Consider the following 27,681-nt stretch of genomic DNA (forward strand, 5'->3'; position numbering starts at 1 on the left):
GGCCATCTGCCATACTTCCAACCACAAGCAGGACCTACCAAGTACTATATGGTAGGGAAATGGCAAACAAAGAAGTGAAAGACTCTCTTAGAGGAAGCAAGGAGAGATGAGTGAAGGGGAAGAGACCCTGTGCTGGTTTTGGCTGGGATAGAGTTAATTTTCTTCATAGTAGCTAGTATGGGGTCATGCTCAGCATATAAAGCCGGAGGAAGGAGAAGGAAGGGGGGGGACGTTCGGAGTGATGGCATTTGTCTTCCCAAGTAACCATTACGCATGATGGAGCCCTGCTTTCCTGGTGTCGTGGTTTAACGTCATTTGACAACTGAGTACCACACAGCTGCTTACTCACTCCCCCCCCCCAGTGGGATGGGGGAGAGAATTGGAAGAGCACAAGTGAGAAAAACTTGTGGGTTGAGATAAAAACAGTTTAATAATTGAAATAAAATAATAATAATAATAATGATGTAATAATAATCATAATAATAATAATACGCAAAGCAAGTGATGCACAGTGCAATTGCTTACCACCAACCAACCGATGCCCAGCCAGTCCCCAAGCAGTGGCGCCCCCCCGGCCAGCTTTCCCCAGGTTATGTACTGAGCATGACGTCCCATGGTATGGAATGTCCCTTGGGCCAGTTTGGGTCAGCTGTCCTGGCTGTGCCCCCTCCCAGCTTCTTGTGCACCTCCAGCCTTCTCAGTCGGTAGAGCATGGGAAGCTGAAAAGTCCTTGACTAGTGTAAGCACTGCTCAGCGACAACTAAAACATCGGTGTGTTACCAACATTGTTCTCATCCTAAATCCAAAACACAGCACTGTGCCAGCTACTAGGAAGGAAATTAACTCTATCCCTGCTGAAAGCAGGACACCTGGAGATGGCTGAACACCTGCCTGCCCAAGGGAAGTAGTGAATGAATTCCTTGTTTTGCTCTTCTTGCATGCACGGCTTTTGCTTTACCTATTAAACTGTCTTTATCTCAACCCACGAGTTTTCTCACTTTTACCCTTCTGATTCTCTCCCCCATCCCACCAGGGGGGAACGAGTGAGTGGCTGTGTGGTGTTTAGCTGCTGGCTGGGGTTAAACCATGACAGAGTTCTGAAGAAGAACTTGTGTATTTGTCTCCCAGCACCCTTGCTCCCAGAATGGAATTCATTTATTTGAGGTAGCGCTACAGCAATACACTCCAATTCATCTCTTAAAGTAACAGCCACCAAAACAGCATGTGTGTCCAAATGTGTTCTGGGGCTGTACAATTCCATGTCAGGGATCAGTGCTGAATCCAGTTTCAGATGGTCACAAGTGCAACTGAAGAAAAGGTTACATCTCCCCTTTCCTTAAGTGTATTTCTGCACTACCACATAGTTAGCCACTTACAATAATCGAAAACCACTTCCATTTGAAGAGAAACAATTTTGTTGGTTGCAGGTATACCACAAGGGAATAGAAAGACATGGTCATTTTTCTGAGCTATAGGAATGAATTGTGTAGAACAGTAGCTTTGCAAAGCTCTGGTAACTACCTTTAACAACAGATTAACAAACAAATTGTTAATAACCAGCCAGCCTAACAAATTGGGAGATATAGAAGCAGATGAAAATCCCTATTATAAGCTTAGTAATGCTTATAATGCTTATATAATGCTTATATATTGCTTATTATAATGCTTATAATGCTTAGTAATGCTATTCTTCCATTACTTTAGAACAAAAGATTATAAAACTGTTTTAAAGTAAAGATTCCTTTATCCCCAAAGCTCATCTAAGGAAAACACCAAGTAGTCCAACATCCTGATGCAGGCTTTCCATATCCATAGGAGAGGAAAGTCTAACCAGCAGTATTAGATGACTTTCATAGGACACACTACCACTGAAGTATGGTTACAATACCTGAATAGAACTGTTCAACCTGGGACAGATCATAAGATGACAAGATGTGGGTCAGCATGGAAAAGGCATCTCATACTAACTAGAAAAGCTTCATGGCATGTAGCAGGAGAACAGAGATCATGCTGAATTCCCCAAAACTGAAGCAAGTCTGCAACAGATAAAATGCCTTTGGTGGATTTTATGCTACATTGAGTGGACCAGATTAAGAATATAAGTGACACTGCATAAGTACCAGAGCTCATCCTTAGGCTTCATATAATGCTGATATCCTGCAATAAGGAGAATGGTTATATGGTTATATTTGAGCAGAATTCAGCCATCATTCTGCTTTTCGGTGACAAACTTGCCACGTGTCAGGACAGACACAGATCTGCCCAGAGAGGTCTCACTTGGGGCATCTCCCACCAGCTGCCATATAAAGAGAAATGGTCATACAGCCACCAATTAAAAGTTCACAGAGGGCTGCCCTGACTGTGGCTGGGCACAAAGGGAAGAACTGAGGTGGGGAAAACCTTTCAAAAATCCTGGGCACAGGCAGCAGACTTGACCCAGTTTTTACAGATCACCAGGATCTGTATGGAGCAGCCACCAGGTTTGGTGTGCATGTCTGTCACTGCTAAGAAACAGCAGTGTTCTGCAGTAGCTGGATTTCGGGAGGGGGAATAAATAAACAAACAGTGCTTCATGACTTTGTACTGCGTTGCTGCTGCCTGGGCAGCAGATGACGACAGCTCTCCTTGTAAATGTTGATACCCATCAGGACAGAGACAACCCTCTGACCCGCTGGAGACAGCCAAAGCATGACATGTCCATAGTGCTATGCAAGGCCCAGTATGGCCAGGAGCTTACCAGGTACACGTGTACAGACTGTTCTCAATTTCCATCCTAATGTTCTTCCATCCTTCTGCCATTTCCCTGCTAATGCTGGTATAGCCTTTGAAGATAAAAGTATTACCAGAAGCAACTGTCCATTGACAGCTCTACACTGTAAACAAGTGTCAAGGAAACAAAGCCTTAATGATGCTCTGTCATCTAAAAATACTATAAACAATGTCTGTGTTACTAATGAATAAAAGAGGGCCTTGTTCCTAATGAAGAGGATAGACTATCAGAGAAAAATTCACTTCCCAGCTCTATAGGACTCGGTGCATAAACCTAGGGTATTCATTGAGCTTTGCTCCCTCCCAGCCCTACCAAGGGGACAAGCTGACACTACTGCTGTTACACAAGGGATCTCAGGACTAACACAGAACTGAGAATTAAGGCATTAGTATTTGGAAAAGTTCATTATAATCTTTTGCGGAAAGGCACTGTGGAAACATAAAGTATTATTAGAAGTGTGCCCTAAATAGCCTGCCAAGACAAATCAAATAGTATTTCCACTGAGAGGGACAAAAACAAAACTATTTTCTCCCTTTACTTCTTCTTGGAAACTTTCCTGTACCTAAGACATTTCATGTCTGCTCTCTTCCCAAGTGCCACAGTTTGATCCATTTCTGGTGCTCCAGTAGTGACTTCCTCTCTGGGGTTTCCTCCTTGAATTGTGACCCAAAATAAACAGCAAGGTCTGCCCCACTCTTCCCATGTTAACGCAGTCTCATGCATTATTCTACAAGATCCAGAAGTGCAAAAGACTCAACTAAACAACTGACCCAGAGAAGAAGAGACAGAGCTTACAGCATCATGTTCTTCAACCTGTTCAGAAGGTCATGACCTATTTAGCATGAAAGGGAAACAAGGATATCACAAGGTGTTAGAAAAAAAATGGATTTGGAAATTACAACTTGGTTCCTCCAAATCTCTGCTAGTTTATCCTTTTTATCCTCTTGTCCGATTCTGCCCAAATCCCTTATGAACGTAGCCATTTGTTTCCAAATATATTTCTGAAATTAGAAACATATTTACACTTTTAAAAAAGAACAATGTCATACAATGACTGTCCTCCCCATTCTTATATCTCAAATCTGTCACTCTGTTATTCCTCTTGCAGGACATTTTGGGAACATATAAATACATAGGAAAATGAAATTTGTAAGACATCAGCATACTTTGTTTTCAAAACAACTAAGGAAATGCTGCAATTCTTAAGTATGATGATATTCTAACTGAAAAAGCAACATACTGTCAACCTGGAGAAGCACTGATGGCAAAAAGCTGTCTCCCACATTTTGAAAGTGTCACTTTTCTTTTTCAATCTTTTGTCAATATGATTTAGTCAAACAGATGCCCCTCTGAAAACCACATCTTCTCAGCACCATCCATTTGATTTATGCAGAAGAAATTTTATTCTGAAGAGTGTCATGAATAAAAACAGGTAGTAAGAATAAAAACAAATATCTTTGCTACATGAGTGATGCCCGTGTAATGCCAATGGAAGCAGGAATGTATTTCAAAGTAAAAACACAAGGGAGATGAAAATCCACTTCTAGGTTTTCTATACTTCCAGTGCTGTGTGTGTGAGTGATCTTTATGACAGAACACAAGTCTGCACTACACATCTTTGTTCCTATACACTGCTATTATCCTGAAAATTCAGGAACTTTCAAGTATGAACCAAATAGCCTTCACATGAGAGGAAGTCATTCCAGAAAGAGGACTAAATCTAGGATTCCTGTCCCACAGGCATCTTTAGGATTTTATTTTGCCCCACTTCAGGCCAAAATTTTTTTTTTGGTGGGGGGTGGGGAGGTGGGCAGTGTTGCAAAAGATGACATATTCTTAAGCAATTCACTTGGACAAAATTACAAGATGACATTTCAATCATTTCCCACTAAAAATGTCAACAAAAGGGATATTTCAGTAAGACGTATTTATTTAATCAAATCAGTATTTTCCAGTATCATAAATTTTTTGACCAGCTCCTATCATTACAAAAGCCAAAAATTAGCAGTTTAGGGATCACACACTTTCCTGTCACTCATTACCATGGTAAATCAGTGCCTCATTTAGCTTATTAAAGACCATCGCAACAAAAAAAGTATGTTTATCATTTTATAATGTACCTGAGCTGTCAAGCAAAAACAGTATCAGGAAAGGAACATTGCTAATATTCCTGTTCCCCATATTTGAAGGCTAAGATGTTGGTTCTTACCAGCTCTTGGGTTATGAGGCTTGAGCACATCAGCACTCTGCCAGCTCGCAGTGGTGGGCTGAGGAACTAAGTTTTATTGGGATCCATTTGCTGAAGTATACACTCAGAGTGCCGTCCTGACCCAGACTGTCACAGGTGAGCACTCATGCAGCAGCCACTGCTGCCAAAGCATATTCTGGGAAGCTGGCACCTTTCAACCACACTGTTTTGTTATCTTCCTTGTCTTCCCATCTCAGCCCCAAGGATCCTTATTAATTCACCCTGTCCAATTAATAATTTCATATAACTTTTTATCAAGTAGTTTAGAATGAATCTCCTACAGTAAACAAGCTTACAAATTCTCCTCATGGGATAGGTTTTTAGTACCTCAAATAATTTGCTCTACTTCCACGGTGTTTACCTATTCTCAGTTCTCCTTCCCTTCCTTATAAGAATAAACAGAAAAATTGTTTTCAATGGAGAAACACAACACATCCCAGAAAGAAAGAAAAAAAAAAAAGAAAAAAGCAGAAATAGACATGGTACTGAAGAGCAAAAAATTGGGCATCTCCAGGGTGGAAATAAGATACCATTAGCTCAGGAAGCAGCAGATCACCACAGTTTCAGAAGTGTCAGGTTTTTATCCTGAAAACCAGATTGCATTTCTCAATGCTGGCAAAACTATTAATTAATAAATGTTTTCATATGACACTGGATCTTTTGGAAAACTTTCAGGGGAAAGGCAAGCTAAACCACCTTTCCCCAGCTTGTGGCATTTAGACAAATAAGAGATTCAGACCCAGCTCTTACTGCTATCTCTTCAGAGCATTGACTTCTGGACTTCAAAAATCATTGCATCAAAACCATCACGTTTTTCCCGGGAGGTCGCTTTCAACCTGAATTAATTTATGATTCTATATTTTCAACATTTCAGTTTGGGGTAGAGGGGGAAACCAAACCACAACAGTATTTTTCTGATACAAGTGTTCTGTCAAAAAGAAAAAATCCTCAAGCCTGTATTCTAGCAAACATTGTTTCACAAACCTCCAAATCAAAGTAAACCTCAAAAAGTTTGTAACCCAAATAAAATTATCACTTTGAAGGATATTACCAAGCTGAATTTAAAGTGTAATTTGAAGGGTTTTTTTTAAATCCTTATTGCAGACTAAATACTTCAGAAGGCATAATGAAGACCTAGCACCTCATTTTCAAGTTCTCATCCTAATGAAAACTAACAAAGACATTCTGGTAAAGCACAAGACAAACCAACCAAAGGAACAACTTGTATCATCATATCTCCTTTTCCTTACTGACCCTGTATGACCATAATGTGTTTCAGGGAAGTTTTGATAAGTTGGTCCCCACTGGAAGAATTACTTAGAAAATCCCTGATCTTCATGCCTGTGGGACTGAAGCTTCTGACCTCAAGCAGTGGTCTGTTTCTCTAGGCAACGTGCCAAAAGTGTTATCAGCACTTGTGTAAGATTCCAAAGTTTCCCATTTCATCTACATAAAAGCTGTCTTCATGTTACTTTTCGTACATTGCCAGGATACTTCTGTAACCCACTGATTTTCCAAAGGTTCTGAAAGCTTCATACTTCTCAATAGCAGGGAACATACTTCAATATTGACAGGCTGGCAGGGAAGGCAGGTACTTTACAGACACTCACCTTGGTGTTGAGTTCAGGCTCAAGACTGAAACATCAGATCCTAGTCTGTTGCATGCTGAGATGTGTTGGCCAAAAGGCATCAGTGCACTGCTCTACGCACTTTCAAATACTATCATTTGTCACTCAAGGATCAAGGCGCTAGAGCACATGCATGCTGCACACACTTCATCACCTCTGCCCGCACACTCCAGAAACCCTTTGCGTTTTGCATCTCACAGATTATATGTGCCATTTTACACAGCTCTCTACAGCATCCCCTTCACATTCAGGCAGTTTGTCTCTGCTTCCCCTCCCTGACAAGATAGGTGCAGCCTTATCCTCTAGAACTAGAGACCTAAGCTATGGTAGTGCTAAAAAACAAAGCACAGCAAAAATAAGGTTTCCACCTCCTTGTCTCAGTCTGAACCACAGGCTATTGAGAAATGTAACCCTTCAAGGTCCAGCCTTAGAAGAGCTCTTTGGAATGAAGGATGCCTAGAGGTGGTTCAGGTTTGAATTTAAAGCTCTGACTAAGGTTGTATCTATCCTATCATTTATTTCTGAAGTTGCAGTGCAGTTCTGAAGCAAATCTCCCAGTTTTCCCAAGCTACCATCAGTTGGTTTGATTTGCAGAGCAGTTTCAGCGCACCTGAGCTACATTCCTTTTAGAGGAAACTAAAACAGAAGCTCACATCCAGATGCATAGCAAAGGCACTCCAACTACTAATGTGATCATAGAATCACAGAATCATTTATGTTGGAAAAGACCTTTAAGATCATCGAGTCCAACCGTAAAACTAACATTACCAAGTCCACCACTAAACCATGTCCCTAAGCACCACATCTGCACATCTTTTAAATACCTCCAGGGATGGTGACTCAACCGTTTCCCTGGGCAGCCTGTTCCAATGTTTGACAACCCTTTCAGTGAAGAAATTTTTCCTAATATCCAATCCAAACCTCCCCTTGCGCAACTTGAGGCTGTTTCCGTTCATCCTATCACTATTACTCAAAAGCGATCAAAGCAATGACTGGATATTTGGATGACTTCAAGCCATGTGAATGATAGAGATGTGCAGTCCAGACCACCAGAAAAAAATGTAGTGAAAAGTAAACCCCAAGGGGCCTCAGCATCAACTTTTGACCTTCTGATTCTCTGTTCCAAAAATCCAGATGACATCCATATTATTAAACTGATTCTTTCAGAGCGTTGTATCAGTAAGGTATCAGATTGGCTCATCCAGTTTCTTAACAGACATATTCATATACCAATGCTCTAGCTCAGTTCTAATGACACCAAAATTAGCCCAGAACCCCAGTAAAGGTCACATCACTTACCAGACCATTGCAAGTGCTGATCACTGCTGTCCCACTCCCGGAACCTGGCTGTAACACTGTGCCAATGAAGTGGCAAGGAACTCCCGAGCGAGTTGCAATCTTTGCACTAGTGTGGTTGCCACGTCTCCTTTCTACTACGTAGTTATGGGAAAGAAATCCCATGTGGACAGTCAAGTTAAAAAATAGATCCTTCTCCTCATGGTTAATTTTGTAATATACCACATTTTCCTTTTTGCTGAGATCTCTCTTCTTCCTTGTGTTTGAGCTGTGATGGTGTAAATTAAAAGAAAGAAAACGCCCGCTTGCATCTACTCTTGCTGGATCAGCCACGTGGTATTCTGGCAATGTCTTGATAAATTGCTCTGAAAAGAAGGGGGAAAAAAAAGAAGCAAAACTAGGGTGAGTGCTAGCCTGTTCAGATCTCGCATGATTTAAAGGGAAACTCAAAAGTGACAGCAATTCACCACACCATCCTACCAACAAAAAGGCAGGCAGTGCACAGACCATCGCGTAATACAATCCTCAGTTGGGCTTTCTACTCTCCCATCATAACACTCAATTTAGAAGCTAAACAGTCTTCTTTTCAAATGTTTTTTCACCATTCATATAAAGGATTGACTGTCACACACACACCCCTTCCCAATCCCAGAAGAGCTGGGAACCCTCTCTGTCCTAGGCCCCCAGCACACGATCCTCTGATCAAGGAGATCATCCTCACACATCCAGAAAGCTGACCACCTGAAGTAGGAAACAGAGCCTTACAAATACACATGGGTGAAGAGAACACTACTAATTGGCTTGATAGGCTGTAGCAATAGCACCTCAGTAGCAACAGCTTTAGCAGATGTTGCAGCAGAGGAGGGAATTTTAAAAAAGTGTTTGAAGGGGAATTAAGTAACCATGCCCTTTTCTATAAGGGGTTCCAACCAGGGTAAGACTGGACACCTTATCACTTGTCAGGATCTAGCAGGGGAAGAAAGCATTTCTGGCATTCTTGTCTCCTGCTATGATACAGAACAAACAACACCTGTTCCCAATTATTTTTTTTTTTATTTTAAATTAGTGTAAAACTCAAAAGCCCCAAGCGAATAACATAAATCCACATAAAACACAGTCCCTAAGAACTCATACCTTAAGGGCCAGATCTTCCGCTGGCATACTTGACTTCAGCCCAGGAAATCACAGTCTGAACATAGTTCATCAAAAAGAAATTGTGAGGATACATGTCTTTCCAGTTCCTCTTTCCCCAGGGCTGTTCTTCATTCCCAAAGTCCCAGCCATTTATCCATGAAGCAATCACACCTCATTCATTAATTAAGCTGGTTAACAAATCAATTAGCCTGCTCCAAGTACTTCCAGAGCAATTTACTCCTCCGTAGGACTGGTAAGACAATCCTTCTAGAGAGACTTCTCTCTCCACTGCCTGCACCTTCAAAGCCACACAGGATAAATCATGCCCAGACAGATAGCTGTCTGGATTCATCCCCTTCGGGAGGAACGTATCTCCTTTGTCCTCATTAGCTGCAGTATGAGACATGGCTGCTCATGTTTCCTTAGGCCACGGACCCCTGAGACACGTGCACTGAAACACTCCCAATTCAAAAAAACCCAAAATAAAACACACAGAAACCCCACTTCCCAGTGCATATACAAAACTACATGAGAAATGTGGCCTTGTCTCAGTAACAGCTTTATTTCAGAAGCAAGCTTATTCTCATACACAACAGATTTCTTTGTACACAAGCCTTCCCACCAGCCTACAACAACTTTGTGCCTTTGCAGGACAAGCCACAGCAGTGGGCTTTTAGATCTTCACAGCGGCAGCTCTTGACAACACAGAGACAAACACCTACCACAAGTTCTGAGAGACATCTCCTGCCCTTGTCCACATAAGCACAGCAGGGACTGAGACATTGAAAACTCAGTCCACACTTTCATGCCTGCAGTTTACACAGCTGGTAGATAGCACAAAAGGTGCCAGCTGCCTGACAATTATGCTGCAATAATAATATACTGTAATATAACTGTAATATAATAATTAACTAATTATTAAAAAGTTTCCAAAATACCAGAGGGAATAAGATTACAACACAACAAAGTTTAACAAGATGAGGCTAAAGATAACTTCTGCAAGTAATCATTATCAGTTTTGTCTAGACTGTTGGGTAGAGGCTAGCAAAGGCAGTCCTACAAATAACAGAACAATTTACTGCGCTCCACATGAAGCCTAGCATACTGCTTGACCTTTTGAGCTGGAGAAGAGTCTAAAACAAAGACAAGAGGTACAATTTTAGTGATACCTTTCTGCCCTTCTAGGAAAGAGTAACACTCAACTAGAAGGCAGAGGCAACAAACAGAATAATACTACATGCAACCCACACTGCACGAGAGTAAGGGTTGCATTCTTCAACATTGACTGCCTCAATATTCCTGAAGTAATAATTAATTCATATTAAAACACCACAGGTTCCCATAAAACTTAGTGCCAGCAAACATTATATGGAGGGAATCTATCCCAGTGCCACTGAGAAGCCTTGGAGCTGGCACTTCACAGTGTCCTTCTACTTGGCCACCTAGAATACTCTCCACTCCAGGGAAGCCCTGCCTGTCGAGTGGCAGTGCTCAGGATTTATAAGCAGGAAAGGGAAGACTTCCCTGGTCAGCTCGTGTAGCTCCAGAGAATGCTCTGTCTTTCTACAACTGCAGCCTGAGCATGCCAGCTTGCATCAGTGCTGCGAGCAAGACCAAAACGTCACACTGAGCAGGACACGTTCAAGTCAGTACTTTGCCTTGCAATCACAGTGTTTGCACAGGCTCTTCTGGTCACACGGGATGAGCAAGATTCAGGCCCTTCAAGCTTGTTTGACAAGTCTAAGAATTGTTCAAGTTGTTGGAGAAACCTTCCCTGCAGACCTTTCTGCATCATTGAAAACATCTGATAATATTCAAAACTGCTGTCTGTTCTGCTCCTCTGTGGATTCAAACTCACCACACGTGGCAGAGAACTGCCTGTATTAAGAATGGCTGCACACAAAGTGAATGAACTAGAATAAAGAGAAAAAAAACACACAATCTCTCACACATGATAGGAAAAGCACAATTTCTTTTAGACAGATAACATGTTTTCTGACAAAATTCCTCTAAAATGTGGCTCATCATTGGCCATTGTTTCATCTCCATCTTTGTAGTTCATCCACATCTGCCCCTCAAATGCTCTGGCTTCTTTTCAAACAATTCCTTGAGATAGGAAATAATGTTGCTTACCTCTGGAGAAATCATCTTCCTAAGCCAAAGAAAGGCTCTGTACCCAGGAAACACCCCGAGCTCCGAAGCCCCATGGCAGGGAGCAGGCCTGCAACATTCAGCAAGGGCATCCTTAACTGTCCCATCTGCTACATTCGTCATGGATGTGGAGGGAGCACAACACTTAACAGTCACTTCAGCTATGTGAGATACAAATTTTAGTCCTTCACACTTAACACTGCATTCAATCTTCCTTTGCAAAAAATTAGCCAAATTGTGAACTGTCCCTTTACACAAAGCTATTTGCAAACTCATCACAAAGCCTAGGTTTTTAATGCCTGGAAAGTTAAATTAATTCTACATTCATTTCCAAATGCCTGACAATTAAACAGCTGCTACATGCTAACACAGCCGTCCCTGACAATTAAACAGCTGCTACATGCTAACACAGCCGTCCCTGTTCTCTCCCATGTAGCGTCACAGAAATGCAATGATTATTTGCATTCACTTTAAATTAATCCAGCAGGAACTAACTTCAGGACAATTGTTCACTTTTCAGGCAGCTTACTTAACCACTCTTCCTTTCCACGATCTCTGAGGGGCACAGAAGATTTTCTCCTCTGTGTTCAAGCTCACCCACTGACAGCACCACAGCTGTTGATTGCATCAGGAAGGTTTTCAGGAAGCAAAATTTCCTCCTACACTTTCGGGTCTTCTACCACCAAGCAGAGTCTTTCAGCTAATCATAAGTTTTCTTTCTTGGGAGCTGCTTCTCTGATTTTCCTTAAACAGGCAACAGGATAAAATTCCTGAGTTACACTCCCTCAAGGAGGTGCGCAGCCAGTACCAACTGGGGGAATGAAATTAATCCACCTGGGGAGCAGCCTCAAGAGACTCCTCCCGCAGGTGAAGCCTCGCTTTTAATTTACCATCCTCACTGAATATGAACAGCTCACAGTGGGTTTTATACCCTGATAACACCAATCCTTCTATAGTTTGTGCTGCTGCAGTACAGAAGTGATGATTTATTTTAAAAAAATAAATAATCAGGACAGTAAACTTTTTCAGTTTAGTAGTACCAAACGATTCTGGTATTTAGAGAGATGCCTCTTAACGAGGAAGATGAGCAGAAAGCAGGATTTAACAATACCTTCGTCTACACCGTGCAACTCAAAGACTTCCAAAAAGCAGCAGGAAGGCGCAGCCGGAGCTGTGTGCTCTCACTGCAGAACTTTGAAGTCTGGAGCAGCCAGTGCCAGGAGGTGCTGAGGGCAGCGCTGCGAGCTCGTACCCGCAAGAGCCCGAGCAGTAACGCTAACACCAAACCGGGGACGGCGGGAGGCCGACACGGCGAGGCTCGCCGCCTCTCCCGCCCGAGCAGCGCCAAGGAGCCGCGACTCGACCGGCTGGAAGCACACCCGCTGCGAGGCTGCTCGGCGGGGAGGCGGCGGCGGGAACCCGCTCTCCCTCACGCCGTGCCCGGGGACCTCCCCGCACCCCAACCCCCCCGCCGCCACTGACCTTGCCTCCCGTCGGGGAAGAGCGAGCTGCCGGCCGGCGGGGCCCTGCCCAGGCAGGGCGCTTGGACGTGAAGGACGAGGAGCCAGAAGGAGACGTGTGCCGCCCGGCTCCGCGGGACACATGGCATGGTGCGGGCGGGGAGCTGCGAGCGGGGCGCCGCAACCGCCGACGCCTAGCCGGGCCGCGGCATGGCCGGGCGGCGGGGCAGCGGCGGAACGGCCTCCCGGCGCCGCGCGGACACAGGCGCCGCTCCCCACAAGGGCTGCCTGTGGCCGTCCCGGTGTCTGGTTTCTGCCGGCGGAGGAAGGAGGGCTGTGGGGAGGGAGCCGCTCCCGGGAGCCCCCGCCTCGGAGCCGCCGGGGTTAACGCGGCGGAGCGAACCGGGCCGGGCTAGCGGGGAGGGGAGGGGAAGGGAGGAGAGGCCGCCAGCCGGGGCTACCGCCCCCCCCACTCCGCCCTCCTCAGCGGCAAAAGTGGGGCGTTAGCCCCGGCAGCCCTCGGGGAGGGCCGTCCCGCACAAAGCAGCCTCCTCTCCCCGGCCCCACACCGCGGGTCTCCGCTGAGGCTCCGGGGAAGGAGCCCGCCGCGGCTTCGCAGCCCCGCACCCGCCCAGGCAGAGGTTCCCCCCGGCTTCTGGCGAAAGTCCTCGAAGCACGCGGGTGTTCAACGCGTTTTCCGCCGCAGCGGCAAGGGCCGGTGGGGACCTCGCCCCGCCTGAGGTGCCCGGAGTGCGGGCGGGAGCCCAAAGTCCCTCAGGGCCCGACCGGGGCCTGAGGGATCCGCGCAGCCAGAGCCCGGCTTCCAGGTTGCCTCCCCCGGGCGCTGGGGCCGTTCCTATGTTTTAACAGTGTGCTGCCACGTTGGGGTTACTTCTGAATGTCCTCCCTTTGTAGGGAAAGTTTCTAATTGCCTTGGCACCTATATTTTTAAGTGCGTGCCATGTACTCTCCCCCAAGGATCCCCTCACATGGCCTTTGCCGAAGTTACTGCCCGGCCGCCGCTCCCCAGGTACCATAGGCAGGTGCCCAGGGCACAGCTTCGGTGCCGTCCTGTCCTTGAGGCCTGGGCTGAGTTCCTTGTCCGCTTTGATAGCCCTCTGCTTAAAATTGACTGTACCATGTGTTTCTTGGATAGTTTCATGGCAATCTATGCTTAAGGACGCTCGTTCCTCGGCTCAAACTTTCCCAAAGGCGAATGGCTGTCGCAATTCAGCTGCCTTTACTGCAAGAACTGTGAACCTCAAACTCCGGAGAACGAAAATGCAAGAAAGTGTTAAAACTCCAAGGATTTCTAAATCAGATAGAAATGTGGCTTCTCCCAGGCTTGAGACACAATAACTCTGGAAACAACATATTTATAAAAGAGTGATATTTGATTTATGAGTCATAATGTGCTCTCTTCTAGCCAAGGGAATGACACATGTGTGCCAAAGAGGATGAATTTGTGAAATATTTGATATCCAACAACACTTGCCAAGAGAAGATTTGTTTGTTGCTGGGTATTTATTTTAATACAGCCGTCTATATACTCTGCATATGAATAACGTTATCTCGCTTGTTACAGCGACAAGTTTGCTGGTGTGCTTGCCAATAGGATTCTCTGAATAGTCTAGTCACACAGTGGACGCTAGACTGTCCTGTGACATTGAATATTGTAGCCTGCTTAGCTCTTTATCAGTACTTCCCTGAAATTAAGTTAAAGCTAAGTGTGACCTGAAATTGATACAATGTCTATAATACTTAACATTTTAAAAACACTTGACAATTGTTGCATAGAACAAGCTACGCAACTCGCCATGAATATTTTAAAATAATTAAATTGGAGAATAAGGAAGTACTTAGGTAAATGGAATAAAAAAGAAAAGGACTGTAAAATGAGCCCAGCAGGCTAGGAGCGTTGGAAAGAAGGGGTGAAAGTTCAAGGGATGGGCGTATGTTTACAAAGTACTGGTTTAACAAACTTCTCGAAGGCAATCAGAAAAACAGCCTTTCTGTGAGAGGCATATAACCATTTGCTTCAGTTTCCAGTCACCTTTTTGGGTAGGTGTTCACTGTGTCTGATGTGAGGCAACTATTTTTTCATGCAGGATTCCATCTTGGTTTCTTCTTTGGCAGGAAAAGTTAATTCCCATTGCCTGTAATTCTCTCCAAGCGCAAGATGTTTTTCCTTCTGCCCTTTCCTGACACTACAGAGTTTCTCATTCTGGACTAACTAACTCTCTCAACCTGTTACTCCTGCCTGTTTTCTTCCCTGTTATCTCTTCTCCAGACAGCATCACCTGAGAGAAAGAAAAAAAATCAGGAAATGATGGAGAAATAAAAGCTTTAGGAATGTGGGTGTTTTGTTTTGTTTTGATTTTTTTTTTTAAATGACCAAAAATTGTAGATGCAAAAGTCATACAGAACGGAGAGAGAGAACTGTGGGAATCTGATCTGAAATATCTATAATTCCCTGGGCTTTGTGCCAGCGTGCACATACACAGAAGAAATGATTCACTGGGTGTAGTGTCAGAAAATACCCTGGGGGACAGTGGGGTTCCTGCTTAAGGATGCTGTGCCTGCAGCTGACAGTCACGTACAGTTAAAATGTGAAGCAACGGCACAAGTAGAAAGCACTTTCCTGCTGTGAGGACATACTGAGGCCAGCTATTTAAGTGAACAGAATTTATGGCACTGTGTCTTCCCAGTACAGACCTGATTTAGAAGAGCATTTGTGGGCTATTAAAGTAAGATCCCTATCTATTAAACTATTCAGTGACTCACAGAGAATTGTAAAAATCTAGTGATAAGGAATTAATTAGTGGTTTCCTGTTCTGAAAGAGACATAACCTGAGGTTTTGGAGACTTGTGAATGTAAGGGCATTTTTTTTGATAACACAACCTCAGTTATGAAAAGAAAACAAATACAATAGCACAACAGTTGTGTTCTTGTGACAGCAAAGATATTGCAGTTCAGTAACTGCAACTCAACGCAGAAAAGCCTGTATAGTTATTGAAAGGAGGTCAGAAAAAACCAAGATACACGATCGAGAGACACAATCAAGCCTGGACTGACAATCCAGGCACAACCAATATCTGGGTTCTTTTAAATTTAAGTAGACCTCTAGAACAGAGGTAAAAGAATTGTGTGCATAGGAATTTATATGTTTGTGCAAACATGCAGAGAGACAGAAAAGCAGAGGTTATGAGCAGTGAGGAACTGCAGCATAAATTATATGATTTGACATTGAGAGGTTGCTACAGAATGAAGCCCAGCTGAAGGCAGTCAGGAAATTTTGCTTCTCTGAGAATGAGATTCTCCTGCCCAAAGTTTAAAGATCTAAAAGGCATCTAACACACACTTGCTTGTCTGCTCCTCCCATCAGTAGGGAGAGACGATACCTCTGCAGGATAACGCATCCCTTTCTGTCGCATACAAGGTGAAACACTGTCCAGCCCTGACTATGTATTAACTATACAGGCGGCTTAACAGTTTGCTTGGACTAAAAATGTTCAGATGAATCACACGTGATGTGGTGGGCCATGTTAAAGGTACCGAGTATTAGCAGAGAGATGAACGGAAAGAGAATGACTCTGAATCCCAAAGACTCTGTGGAGTTTGCTGGGTAATTATTGTGCATCTGTTGATTTTTTTTTTTTTCTGAGACAGATTTGGATGGAAGTTTGTGAGTACTTTTTTTTTTTTATCTTACTCCCTCTTTTGCATTTAGAGATGCAGCTTCGTAACACAGCTAACTATTGGTAATTGAATCAGAGACACTGTTGGATCTCTCAACTTCCATTTCAATTATAGTCTTTAAAGATTTTTGGAATTTCGTAAGTTACTCATGCAAAAAATATTTGCTGGCATTCCACTTATGGTATGTCTGTGGGCAGATTCAAGTAACAGAATAAAGCAAACCCTAAAATAGTGATTCTATTACATGAAATTTTTTGGGATGCTCACATTCAGATTCCTGGTCAGTGTTCAAACATGGATTGTTATTTGTAATTGGTGAGCTAATTCAAAAAATGATAATTTCGTGTGTGGACTATGTGAATTTAAAAGCTCATGTGGTCTTACTACCCGTATTAACAGTTTTAAAGCATGTTTCTGGAGCAAAAGGTCACTTTGAAATTAACTTCTTATGAAAATTAGTGCCAGGAAAATATGTTCTCAGTGATCTACCTAGAAAGCAAATAAGGAGAGGACGTGAACATGATTAAAGTAATTTTTTAAATTAAAATTTGTATCTGTATTCAAATAATACTTTCTGGAGAACATATCTGTGGTCCATGAAGCATACCAAAGATGTTTTCCTCTGGGTGTGATGACTGTGTTACCCAACTGAGATTTTGTGATGAAAATCTATATACATTTCTTTCCACACTTGTAAGAAAAGAATTGCCAGGAAAATCTTCCCATGGTGGATACACACGAAGTCACACCAAACCTTCATTCTCAGGATGGAGAAAGTAGAGTTGTAAAATCCAGTTCAAAATATAACTGTTAACAGTTACTGTCTGAGTATAGCCAAAAGCATGAGATTGTAGCCCTGAGCTCATAAAAAGCCAAGGGAAGACCATATGGGTTCCAGAAACTAGAAATGAGAAAATAAACAAATACGAATTTCCTTTTTTTGCTATTTCTCTTTCCTTCTCCTGCTCCAAAAATTTGTTTTAATGAGAAGAAAATGCCATAAAAAAAAATTACTCATAAAACAGAATTCTATGGCACGAATGCAACATTTAAGAATAATACAGAGCCCATCTAAGTAACACATATTAATAACTCTTTTTAATGAAATCTGTTCAAGAGCTTTACTATTACTACTCTTTTCTTCAGTATGTTGAATAGAAAAAGGTAAAAAATTCTTTTACTGCTACAAAAATGCCCTGAGAATAGTCACATGTTTCTGTATTTAAAATAGTGATACATTCAATATTTCAAAAATCTGCTTTAAGCTACAAAAATGGCTTTCATATTGAAAACAGAACCCCATCTCCCTTGCCAAAACATTTCAGAACAGCGTATAGCTGACTCAGTCACTGTTGTAATCATAACCCATCCTTCGTTTGTGTACGAGGTCTGTAAAGGATGTGAAAACTTATAGGGATCCTTTGGGGTAAATTGTAGGAAAATTATCATTTTCAGCAAATGTTTATTCAGCATATTTTTCTGAAATATTTTTAAAGGCTATTTGAGAAATACTTGCAGGGACATTTTAATCTCTGGTACGGTATAGTCGAAATCAGTGGGCAGTTTCTGTTGGTGGTCTGAACTGGTGCAAGCTTTTTAAGTTTACTGTACAGATTGATGCTATCTGAAGGCAAACTAGCAGCCTTAGCCCCGTGAATTATTTTAGCATAGTACTATATAAACCCCAGAAAGACTCTTACAAAACTGTACAGGATCTTTTTGAGATTTCCAAAGTAAACAAATCAGCCATTATTTCCCCATTATCATCGGAATACTTCCTGAAAGCCTATGCCCATCAAGTTTATTACAGTTTTCAAAAAGATTGAGTCAATAACACCAATTATACTGACACTTTGATAAAGAGAAGACTCCAGAAAGTTATATATTAACAACAAGCCTTTGGCAGCATTGGTGAAATAAATAAGGAACAAACAGAAGACAGTATTTTCCAAAATAATAATGCTTAGGTGATGTATTTGATGAATTTTGCAATACTCTTTCAAAACAGCTGATGGATTTTTTAACATTTTTCCAGCTATGGAAATGTTCTGATGGTGTGAGAAATAAATTATTCAGTGAATATTTCTTTTATTATTCATCAAGGTGTAGCAAGTTCCCTTACCTGCCTCTAAAACTTCTTCTCTGAGGTGAAGAATGACGAAAGAAAAAGAAAACCACCCAAGACTGAGAAGGAATTTGTCTGGTGGTCAGAATATGAGAAAAAAACCTGGACAAGCGTTTCACATTTGCAGCCCTGAGTTCAAAATCCACTACCAGTGTTCCCGTGAGGTACCTCAGTTCACTTTCTGTTTCTTTCTCTGGGTGGCTAACAAAAAAAGCAATATATCTTCAGGCATGATTTCCCTCCCCTTCCTGAATCTTTATTACTGTTCAGCCTCTGCAGTATATCAACAAGATGTGCCGAGCAGGGAAATATTCCAAAGGTAGAAGAAATTATTTCATGCAAGACACAGTTTCTGCAATTTTTCCAGTGAAATACTTAAAATAGGGCATGGAGGTAGCAATGTGATCAGAATGGGGCAGAATTCAATCTGGAAAAAATCCACTTCTGCACTGTCCATCCCACTAATGATTTACCAAATGAACATGTCATAGTCTCTGCATGGCTCAATTACAGATGATTTTTTTCCTTGTGAGCTAATAGTGGGAGGACTAAGAGGAGGGGAAAAATTGAACAAGAATTTGCTTATTTCAAATATTTTACTAACCTTCATTTTGGATAAGTGCTGACACTAGGACTAAGGCAGTCAGCGCTGCTGAGGGCTGGGGGACACGTCACCTCCTGTGCCGTTTGCAGAGCCTCTACAGTGGTGCGGCGCTGGTTAAAACTCAGCATTTTCACTTTGCTTGTTTATATGGTTGTTGCACTACTGGTGTTGAAGGATCCTTGGCTTTCTCTCCCACCTGCACTGTTTTACAGTCGGCTGTGCAACACTGATGGGGCTGATGGGGTTGTTAGGTTTCACGGCAAGGATGGTTTACTTTCGGTGGGAGAATTTGAGAAACTGTTGCTATTCAGCAGGCTAAGGGATGCAACTTAATGCCCTACTATTGAAAATATCACCCTAATGCAACTCCAGGCAGTGATTAAGAGGTATGGAAGCCTAGAAAAAACCCATGATTTGCAGAAGGTGGGGAAGAAATGTCAGGACTCCATTTTTCAAGGCTGCAGTCAGCCTTTTGAAGGCCCATTATTTCAATTTTTTTGTTTAATTCATTTCATTTTGTTTTCATTCTAGTACCAATGTACTTAGTGTAGCAAGTAATCTAGAGGCTAAGACTTCCCAGAGCATTGCTAATTCCAGTAAGTTGTACCCTCATTATATGCAACACAAATGATGTATAAAAATCCCTAATTACTGTTGTTCCCCTTTAGCACTCCCACAATCTGGCTGATCCTTTTCCAGGGTCACTGTAGATATAAGCCAGAGTGATAAGCAGACCGCTGGCAACAAACGGCACACACGGCGATGTCTTTGCAAGAATTTCAATAATCAGTTTAAAGACTGTGGAAAAATAATTGAATTGTTAAATCTTTCCTTAATCTCCCCCAGAGGGCTGATTTACAGTGCTTTATTCAGGTATATTTAGAATCTGTTGCGTTTTCAAAACGTGCACTTATTTTGATTTATTTAAAAGCAGAATGGGAGAAGGAGGAAAAGAGCAGAAGAAAAGCCTCGGTTCCTATTCCCATCCGTTGCTTTCTCTTTCTGCTGCAAACTTGGTGGCAAAGCGAGTTTCGGGCGCCGCGCACGGCAGGGATGGGGCCGGCTGCAGCTGCCGAGCTCCCCGGGCCGGGGCCGGCCGCTGCCGCTTCCCGGCGCGCCGGGGCCCCCTGCGGGCGGGCCGCTGCCGGGAGCCCGCGGCCGCCCCTCTGCCTCCCGGGGAAGCGGCTTCTGCCCGCCGCGGCTGTCGCCCGCTTTTGCCTTCGCCCAAGCGCTGCCTGCTACCGGCAGCCGGACTGCACAGCTCCGCTGTCTGTGCCGTTCATTTTAAAATCAGGGATAGCCACCGCCTTCCCACGTCCCGACAGCAGGAAAGGCGTTTGTCGGTCCCGCTCCTGAAGGTGGTCGTTCCGGGGACGGAGAAGCACGTCCAGGCTTGGTGCCGAGGTTTCTCAGGCAGGAAGGCGCAAGTTGTTTCGGGCTCGCCCTGCAGCTGGGCAGAGGTGCGACGCCCCCAGCACTTCCCAAGCGCAGGAGGGAAGAGCAGGGGATTTTCTTTAGGAGCGGACCCTCTGGGCGGACTTTTCGGGAGAGGGCATCGCCTCGGGTCGGGCACTTGCCAAACTCAGCGCCGCCCGGTTGGTTCACACGCACGGCCCCCAGCCGGGCAGGCGGAACAGGACGGAGGCGAGCAGCCGGGATGAAGCCGCCGTGAGTACCGCGGGGTCGGGGCGGGGGGGGGACCGGGGCGCGGCCGCCCGCGCTCAGCACCCGGGAGAGCTCCGCCGCTGCACCGCGCATGCCCCGGCCCCGCCGGCGCGGATATAACCGCGGCGCGGCGCGGGACCGGCGCCAGCCGCGTAGACCCGCCGAGCGGGAGAGGCGCCGTCCCCGTCGGCGCTGCGGCAGCCCGCCCGCCGAAGAGGCTGCCCGCTGCAGCCGGCTCGGGGGCCTGGGGAAAGGCTCCCGCGGCCCCGTCGCCCTTTCTAGCATGGGGTGGGCGAGCCCTGCGAGCGCGGTGCCTGCTCGCCAGCCGCCGGCATGAAGGAAGGAGCGGACTGGGAGTCCTGGGACGCGCCGCTGGGTTTCCTGAAGGACGCCCAGATGGGCAACAGGAGCAACATGTCCTTCCTGCAGCTCTTTAAGAACATCAACTCGGAGCGAGCCGACGGGATGCAGGGGGACAGCTCTGACGTAGTGCGGATTGTCATCTCCCTGGTGTACTCCGTGGTGTGCGCCCTGGGGCTGGTGGGCAACCTGCTGGTGCTCTACCTGATGAAAAGCAAACAAGGCTGGAGGAAGTCCTCCATCAACCTCTTTGTGACCAGCCTGGCTGTGACTGACTTCCAGTTCGTGCTGACCTTGCCATTCTGGGCAGTGGAGAACGCACTGGACTTCAACTGGCTCTTCGGCAAGGCAATGTGTAAGATTGTCTCATATGTGACAGCCATGAATATGTATGCCAGTGTCTTCTTTCTCACTGCCATGAGTGTGGCTCGATACCGCTCTGTGGCTTCAGCCTTGAAGAATCAGCGGCGAGGTGACCCACTGGGTGGCTGCTGCTCCGCCAAGTGGCTTTGTGCACTCATCTGGCTGTCAGCTATCCTGGCTTCCCTGCCTCACGCCATTTTTTCCACCACTGCCACCGTCTTTGATGAAGTGCTCTGCCTCATCAAGTTCCCCGCGGGCCGAGGCAGCAATGCCCAGTTCTGGCTGGGTCTGTACCATATCCAGAAGGTGCTGCTGGGCTTTGTGCTGCCGCTGGCCATCATCAGCCTCTGCTACTTGCTCCTGGTGCGCTTCATCAGTGACAAGCATATTGGCAGCACCTGTAGTGGCCCCAGCACGAAGCGCCGCTCCAAAGTGACTAAGTCAGTGTCCATCGTGGTGCTGTCTTTCTTCTTGTGCTGGCTGCCTAACCAAGCGCTCACAATGTGGGGCATCCTCATCAAACTCAACGTGGTGCACTTCAGTACTGAGTACTTCCTCTCCCAAGTGTACCTCTTCCCCATCAGCGTGTGCCTGGCACACTCCAACAGCTGCCTCAACCCCATCCTCTACTGCCTTATGCGCAGGGAGTTTCGCAAGGCACTGAAGAGCCTCCTCTGGAGGATCACCTCACCTTCCCTCACCACCATGCGCCCTTTCACTGACACCACCAAGCCCGAGCAGGAGGAGCAAGCCTTACACGCCTTGGTGCCTGTCCACCCCATCACTGCTTCTTCCCCTGCTGCAACTGTCCAGCCAGAGGTGGCCTACTACCCCCCTGGGGTGGTGATGTACAGCAGCCGCTGTGACCTGCTGCCTGCTAGCTCCACGGAGCAGCACTGCTGAGATGGGCAGGGGGCTCTGGGGAGTGGGACTGTGGGGTGTGTGCAAGATGTGGCCCTGGGATATTGCATGCCTGGTAGGGGCAAGGGGAGGAGGGATGGGTAAAGGAGGGCTTCTGTGTGAGAGATGCTCTTTTGGGGTTGTGTCTGCTCTCAGAAGCTTGTTGATGGAAATTGTCTTGAAAATGTGCCCCAGACTGGAGAACAGGAGTAGGAGGAGGCAGTGGTGGTGCACTGGGGATTGGGGTGTCTCTAGGAGATGCTTTTTAGTGCTCATACCTTTTCTGGGGAAGAGGAACTGGGGAGGGTGACAGGACTCCATCCAGGGACGATGCAGGATGTTCAGGGCACCATAGGGAGGAAAGGGGCTGGGTGGGGCGGAGCGAGGCTGGGAGGCCTCAGCTGTGTCCTCCCAACCTGGAGGTGCAAGCAGTAAGGGGCCAGCAGCCCTCCCACCCCTGTGTGTGTGTTTGTGGCAGGGGGAGGGAGCTGGGCTGCTTTCTCACTGCTGTGTGGCATTGTAAATGATGCCAGCCTGGCTGTGGTCACTGCTCCCTGGGCTCCAGTGAGGGCACAGGGATCAGGCAGCCTATGTCCTATTTCATATCTGCCCTGATGGGAATAGCCAGGACAAGTGGGTACAAGGCTCTTGCTTGTTCAAGCTTGGCCCCTTTCCCCTCTCTTAGGGACCCAGGAAAGAGAGGGGACAAGGACTACTGTGCTCCCCTCCGGATCTGTGTAGGATCTGCTTTTCCAGCTCCCCCCATCCCCTCTGCTGGTGCCAGGATACAGAGCAACCCAGACAGCCAAGGAGAAACCCAAGGACAGGCCTTGCAGCTTCATGGAGAGGTGTTGCTTTGCCTGGGTTTGGAGGGGAGGGTGTGAGCTCCCCGACATCCTGTTCCCCAGCCTCTCTGCAGGCTGCTGGGGAGGAGACCCACAGCCCGAAGGAGTGTGTGGCAAGGCAGGCGTCTCTCCCAGGGCACTGAGGCTGTAGGCTTTGTTCTTGCTGTGCTTCAGACTGTTTGTATTCCACTCCAGGAAATCAACACAACTGTAAATAAAAAAAAGGGAAAAAGAAACAAATCACAGCCACTTCAAGCTGCTTGGTCTGGGATACTTCTGGCTTCAGCTAAAACCAAGCACAAAGGTTTTTGTTCTGCTAAAGTATTTGTTAAGGGTCTGCACTGATACTTGCCAGTGTTTCAATCAAGTCTAGTTCAATTCCTCTGGTGTGAGCAGCCCTAGAGCCTGCAGTTCAGCGCTCTCACACCCTGGAGAAGGGCAGGGACAATGCCTGTCCCAGCCTGTGTTCCAGAGAAACATCTGGGAAACAATTTGATGTTGATCTGAAATGAACTTTTAAGGACATGAAAAAAGTGTAATTTTAAGCTGTGAAACTTTTTATGGTAAGGTTGTATATTTACTTTTTAAAATATTTTTTTTAAAATTATGAGGAAAAAATAATTTAGAACTGAAAGGTCAAAATATTTCTTTTAAAAGATGGAAAAATGCAACAGTTCTGGTTTTGTTGTCAAACACAAGTTCGTTAATCTCCAATACTGCATATGAGATGAATATATAAATACAATATTCAAAACCCCTCTCTATTTTCAGCCCCTTCCTCTGCAGCCTAACTCCAACATCTGCCTGATTCTGCTAAAAAAGCATTTCTGCAGAGGGTTGTTTGTCACTTCTAAGTACTGATGTGGAGCAAACTTGCTATTTCTGTCCAGAAAAAATCGCAGTCCTGTTAGTGGCAGTTATGCTTTGCAGACTCTATTAGTTTTACTGTACATGTCAGTAACTCCTGTTGTAAAATTCAGGTTTGGTCTGGCAGCAGCTGGTTCTGCTACTTGCAAGGAGAAGCTCGTGTTCCGTTTTTTTCAAGGCAGAAGAGACTTCTGCTACAGCCTTGGGTGCTTGCTAACTGGGAAGATACAGGTGCCTAGAGAAGAACAGCAGAAGTGAGCTGGCAGCTGATAGACATACTTATACAGATGCAAAGACTCTGAAGAAATCAGATATATCCACAGAAGAACTTGAGCATCTAAGTACTGTACAACTGCCCCTCTAAGTTCCTAAATCCTGACTTGGCTGCCGGTTGAAGTCTGTAGGTACTTAAAGTTTTTTCTAGTAAAATTTTTGTGCCTAGAAGTCTGCTCCTGAGCATGCCTAAATCTGCTTAAATGTGTAGCATTTATCTCTGTACTTCATGGGGATCTCTCAGTCAGGACTGGCCACAGTGTGTATCCTAAGTGAGGGAGGCAGCTCAGCATCCCGACACAGAACATCGCATGCCAGGCCACACTAAGTTAGAAGGGACTGTAAACTTAACTCATTCCCCCCATCCCTTTGCATCTATGTCTAGATATGCTTCTCCTGTTCTACTTTCAATGCATGTGCAGATTATGCTCCTTCCTCTTCCCTTTTGAAACACTAAATAAGTGGGCAGAGCTTTTGCCCACAGCCTAGGTAACTCAGCTTCCCCCCTTCCACATCCCTGGGGGATGACTGAATCTCTGGGTTACTCTGTGAACGCGTTCAAATGCTCTGGTTTGAAACAGTTCCCTGTTTGGTCACCATTGCTGGATCATAAAAGGAAGGCAAGCCCTTGAACGTTATTTGCAGCATAGTGGTTAGGGTGTAATCCTGAAAAGGAAGTGCCAAGATTTTTTTCCTTGTAAATGCAGAAGAGAAATTGAATCCAGGTCTGGATTCCAGGTCTCCCCTTTCCAAGAACAATGATTAACTTGTTCCCAGGTCGTGGTTCAATCAAAGTTTAAGTATGCCATGCAAGAGCCTGAGAGCTTTCTAGACCTATAAATCTAGCAGCCTAATGTGGCAAAGGATTTGCAAGAAATGCATTTGGGTCTCGCCTGTTCTGGGAGAAAGCCCTAATGCCTGTGCTAGTAGATGAAGAAAGCTACACTGTTGTGTGAGAAAATGATACCATGAACACTTAACTCCAGAGGTCAGAGAGATCTAACTGTGTCTCTACAGGCCAGGAGAAGGTATCTAAATTAAGAAGAGGGGATGCATCTCAAAGCCAGACTCCCTTCCTGGTGTTTGCTTTTGAACAGCATAGTTTCTTGCTTGGCTTGCTGGAATTTTAATCCCTATCCTGATGCTTAAATGTTGTTGTGCATTACATAAAAACCTATCCAGGTGTCTAAAGCATAACTATGAATTTCAGTAGATAGCAAATTGCCTAAAAGACATCCTCTGCAGTGCTCAGCATGACAAAATCCATGTGCTTTTGTGGATGTCAATGTAGACATAATTTTATGCCAGCAAAACAACACAGTAAAGTAGATGTTGTTCAGAACAACCCACAGTTAGCCCAGAATACTAGCAAGATATCATGCTCAGAGGAAGCCCCAGGTATCTGCTCACTAAAGACATAAAAAACTTACATTTGGCAAATCACCCAAATAGGAAAATACCTTTGGTGTGTAGAAACTGGGCTATGGACTTAGAGGGCAGCTCTCTCTTAAGCCACTGATCCACCAGGTGTAGGTCATGAATCTGCTGTTCAAAAGAGGCACAACCCATCCACAGTTGGCCAAATGTTGGTTTAGGCCTGACCGGCAGTTCAGGCTGTGCAGGTCAGTGTGTGTCCAGCATGGTCAAAGAGCACTGCTCTAGGTGTGCATGAGCGGAGAGAAACTTTGCTTCACATGTGCTGTGAGTCCCAACTATCAGTGCATGAAATCTGGGCTGTGTGTTGCATTGGCAGGAGCACCAGCCTGGGCATTGCAAGGAAGGGGCAGTTGCTCTGAGCGTGCACACAGCATCAGGCGTGTGGCCTGGGTAGAGGGTCTTTCCAGCTCCAGCTTTGAGACTACGTGTTAACAACAACAAATCCTACTGCGCATCCGGGGGTTTCCTAAGTAATCAGTACAACGCTTTTCAAAAACACTCCTGTTTCCTCCAAATGTTCGTGTCTTCATTTGTAACAATCGCCTTTTCATGGACTAAAATAAACACAGCTGAAGGATACGAAACAATACTTACAGAGTGCTTTACGAGATTTTTGTGATCGGTTTCCTCCTGTTGGAGATTCCTGGTGGGGTGCTGGTAGAGAGGTGCACATTGCTACAGAGTGATAGGGACCCGAAGGTGCAGGCTGACATCTAGTGACAAACTGAAAGAACCTTTAAAGCCCAGATATTCTCATTAGGCGTTGACTTTGATTGCCTAAGTACTTTTAAATATCTTCCCTGCTCAAATAACTAAGCTGTTAATGTAATAACAACCTCCCATTGCATTTCCAGGTTTCCCTTTAAAATGCTTCTCCAGTAGAAATATTTCTTCACTTTCTCTTTGAGTTATTTTGGCACTCACTTTAGCAGTAAAAAAATTCCAGTCCCCTTAATTCCCGTTCATGACTGTCTGCTTTAAAACTTGATTATTCAATTGAGTGCCTGCGCAGGAGCTCTGATCTAATCAGTATCCCTGAGCTTGAGCAGGCATAGGTATGGGTGCGGTGCAACTCAAGGACATTAGATTGGGAGCTTGGATCTCCAATTTTTAGTGAGGGCTATTTCTCTCCTTCTTCAAAAGAGAATTCTGATTAATCCATTCAGAAGGGGTTATTGAAAATACCTTTTTATCATGATTAAGCAGTTATAAGAATCTCCTCCAGGTACATTCTTAGCGCCAGTCAGTGCAGCAGTAGTTGAGATAAAGTCTGCAAGAAAAGGCTGGGCAGCCAGTTAACTTGTTCCTTTGCTAAGGCGCAGCTGGTAACAGGCCTTAGGCATGTTCCCGAGTTGCAGGGAGTTGTTTTCCTTAGAACCGGCTCTTTCAAATCCTACACATACGTGCAGGTTTCTCAGCCTATGTTTGTGCACAACCTCAGAGTCCTTCCCAAAATCTTAACTGTAAAATACAGACTCACAGGATGCCTGAGCAAATTGGGCCAAAAAAACACCTGGAGACAGAAACAATTTATTCAGGAAACCTTGACCTACCTGCTTGGGGAGTGCTAACAGAAAGTTAAGGTGACTGACCGCAGACTATTCAGTGTGGGAAATAACAAAATAAAGGTAGCTCACTCAGATATTAACTCTCTCCTTCACTCATCCATTCTTTGGGACAATGAGATACCGTTTCTCCAAGGATCTGTGTTGTTCCTTGCACAGACCAACTGGATGAGTACACTCATTGCACAATGAACAAATTAGCTATTCAACACTGACTTCTAGCATTGTTGTTCAATGAACCTTTCCACTTTCGTTCAGAAGTCACACCTGACATAATGTTGGATAAAACT

The 27,681-nt window shown here is 45.0% G+C and overlaps 2 protein-coding genes across 2 annotated transcripts in view; one reads left to right on the forward strand and one right to left on the reverse strand.

Moving 5' to 3' along the window:
- ADAMTS12 (ADAM metallopeptidase with thrombospondin type 1 motif 12) overlaps positions 1 to 12,836 on the reverse strand; it is a 171,318-nt gene extending 158,482 nt beyond the window's left edge. Inside the window, exons 1-2 of the mRNA XM_076362753.1 lie at positions 12,710 to 12,836; positions 7,946 to 8,307 (exon numbers count right to left, since the gene is read on the reverse strand). Of these exons, the coding sequence (XP_076218868.1) occupies positions 7,946 to 8,307; positions 12,710 to 12,836 (489 nt within the window). The remainder of the gene's footprint in view (positions 1 to 7,945; positions 8,308 to 12,709) is intronic.
- A 5,705-nt stretch (positions 12,837 to 18,541) lies between these two features.
- On the forward strand, positions 18,542 to 22,407 carry RXFP3 (relaxin family peptide receptor 3). The gene is made up of 2 exons (XM_076362828.1): positions 18,542 to 18,676; positions 21,064 to 22,407. Exons 1-2 carry the CDS (start codon positions 18,542 to 18,544, stop codon positions 22,405 to 22,407), a joined length of 1,479 nt encoding a protein of 492 aa, XP_076218943.1.
- Positions 22,408 to 27,681: the final 5,274 nt, after the last annotated feature.

Source organism: Aptenodytes patagonicus, chromosome Z (assembly GCF_965638725.1).
Source record: "Aptenodytes patagonicus chromosome Z, bAptPat1.pri.cur, whole genome shotgun sequence".
Classification (NCBI taxonomy): Eukaryota; Metazoa; Chordata; class Aves; order Sphenisciformes; family Spheniscidae; genus Aptenodytes; species Aptenodytes patagonicus.

Bases quoted from the DNA above. Each gene is read 5' to 3' on its own strand.
- RXFP3 (XM_076362828.1), top strand. From the start codon at position 18,542: ATGACGAAAGAAAAAGAAAACCACCCAAGACTGAGAAGGAATTTGTCT. The intron at 18,677-21,063 runs GTACCTCAGTTC...CGCCCTTTCTAG, and splicing joins ACTACCAGTGTTCCCGTGAG to CATGGGGTGGGCGAGCCCTG.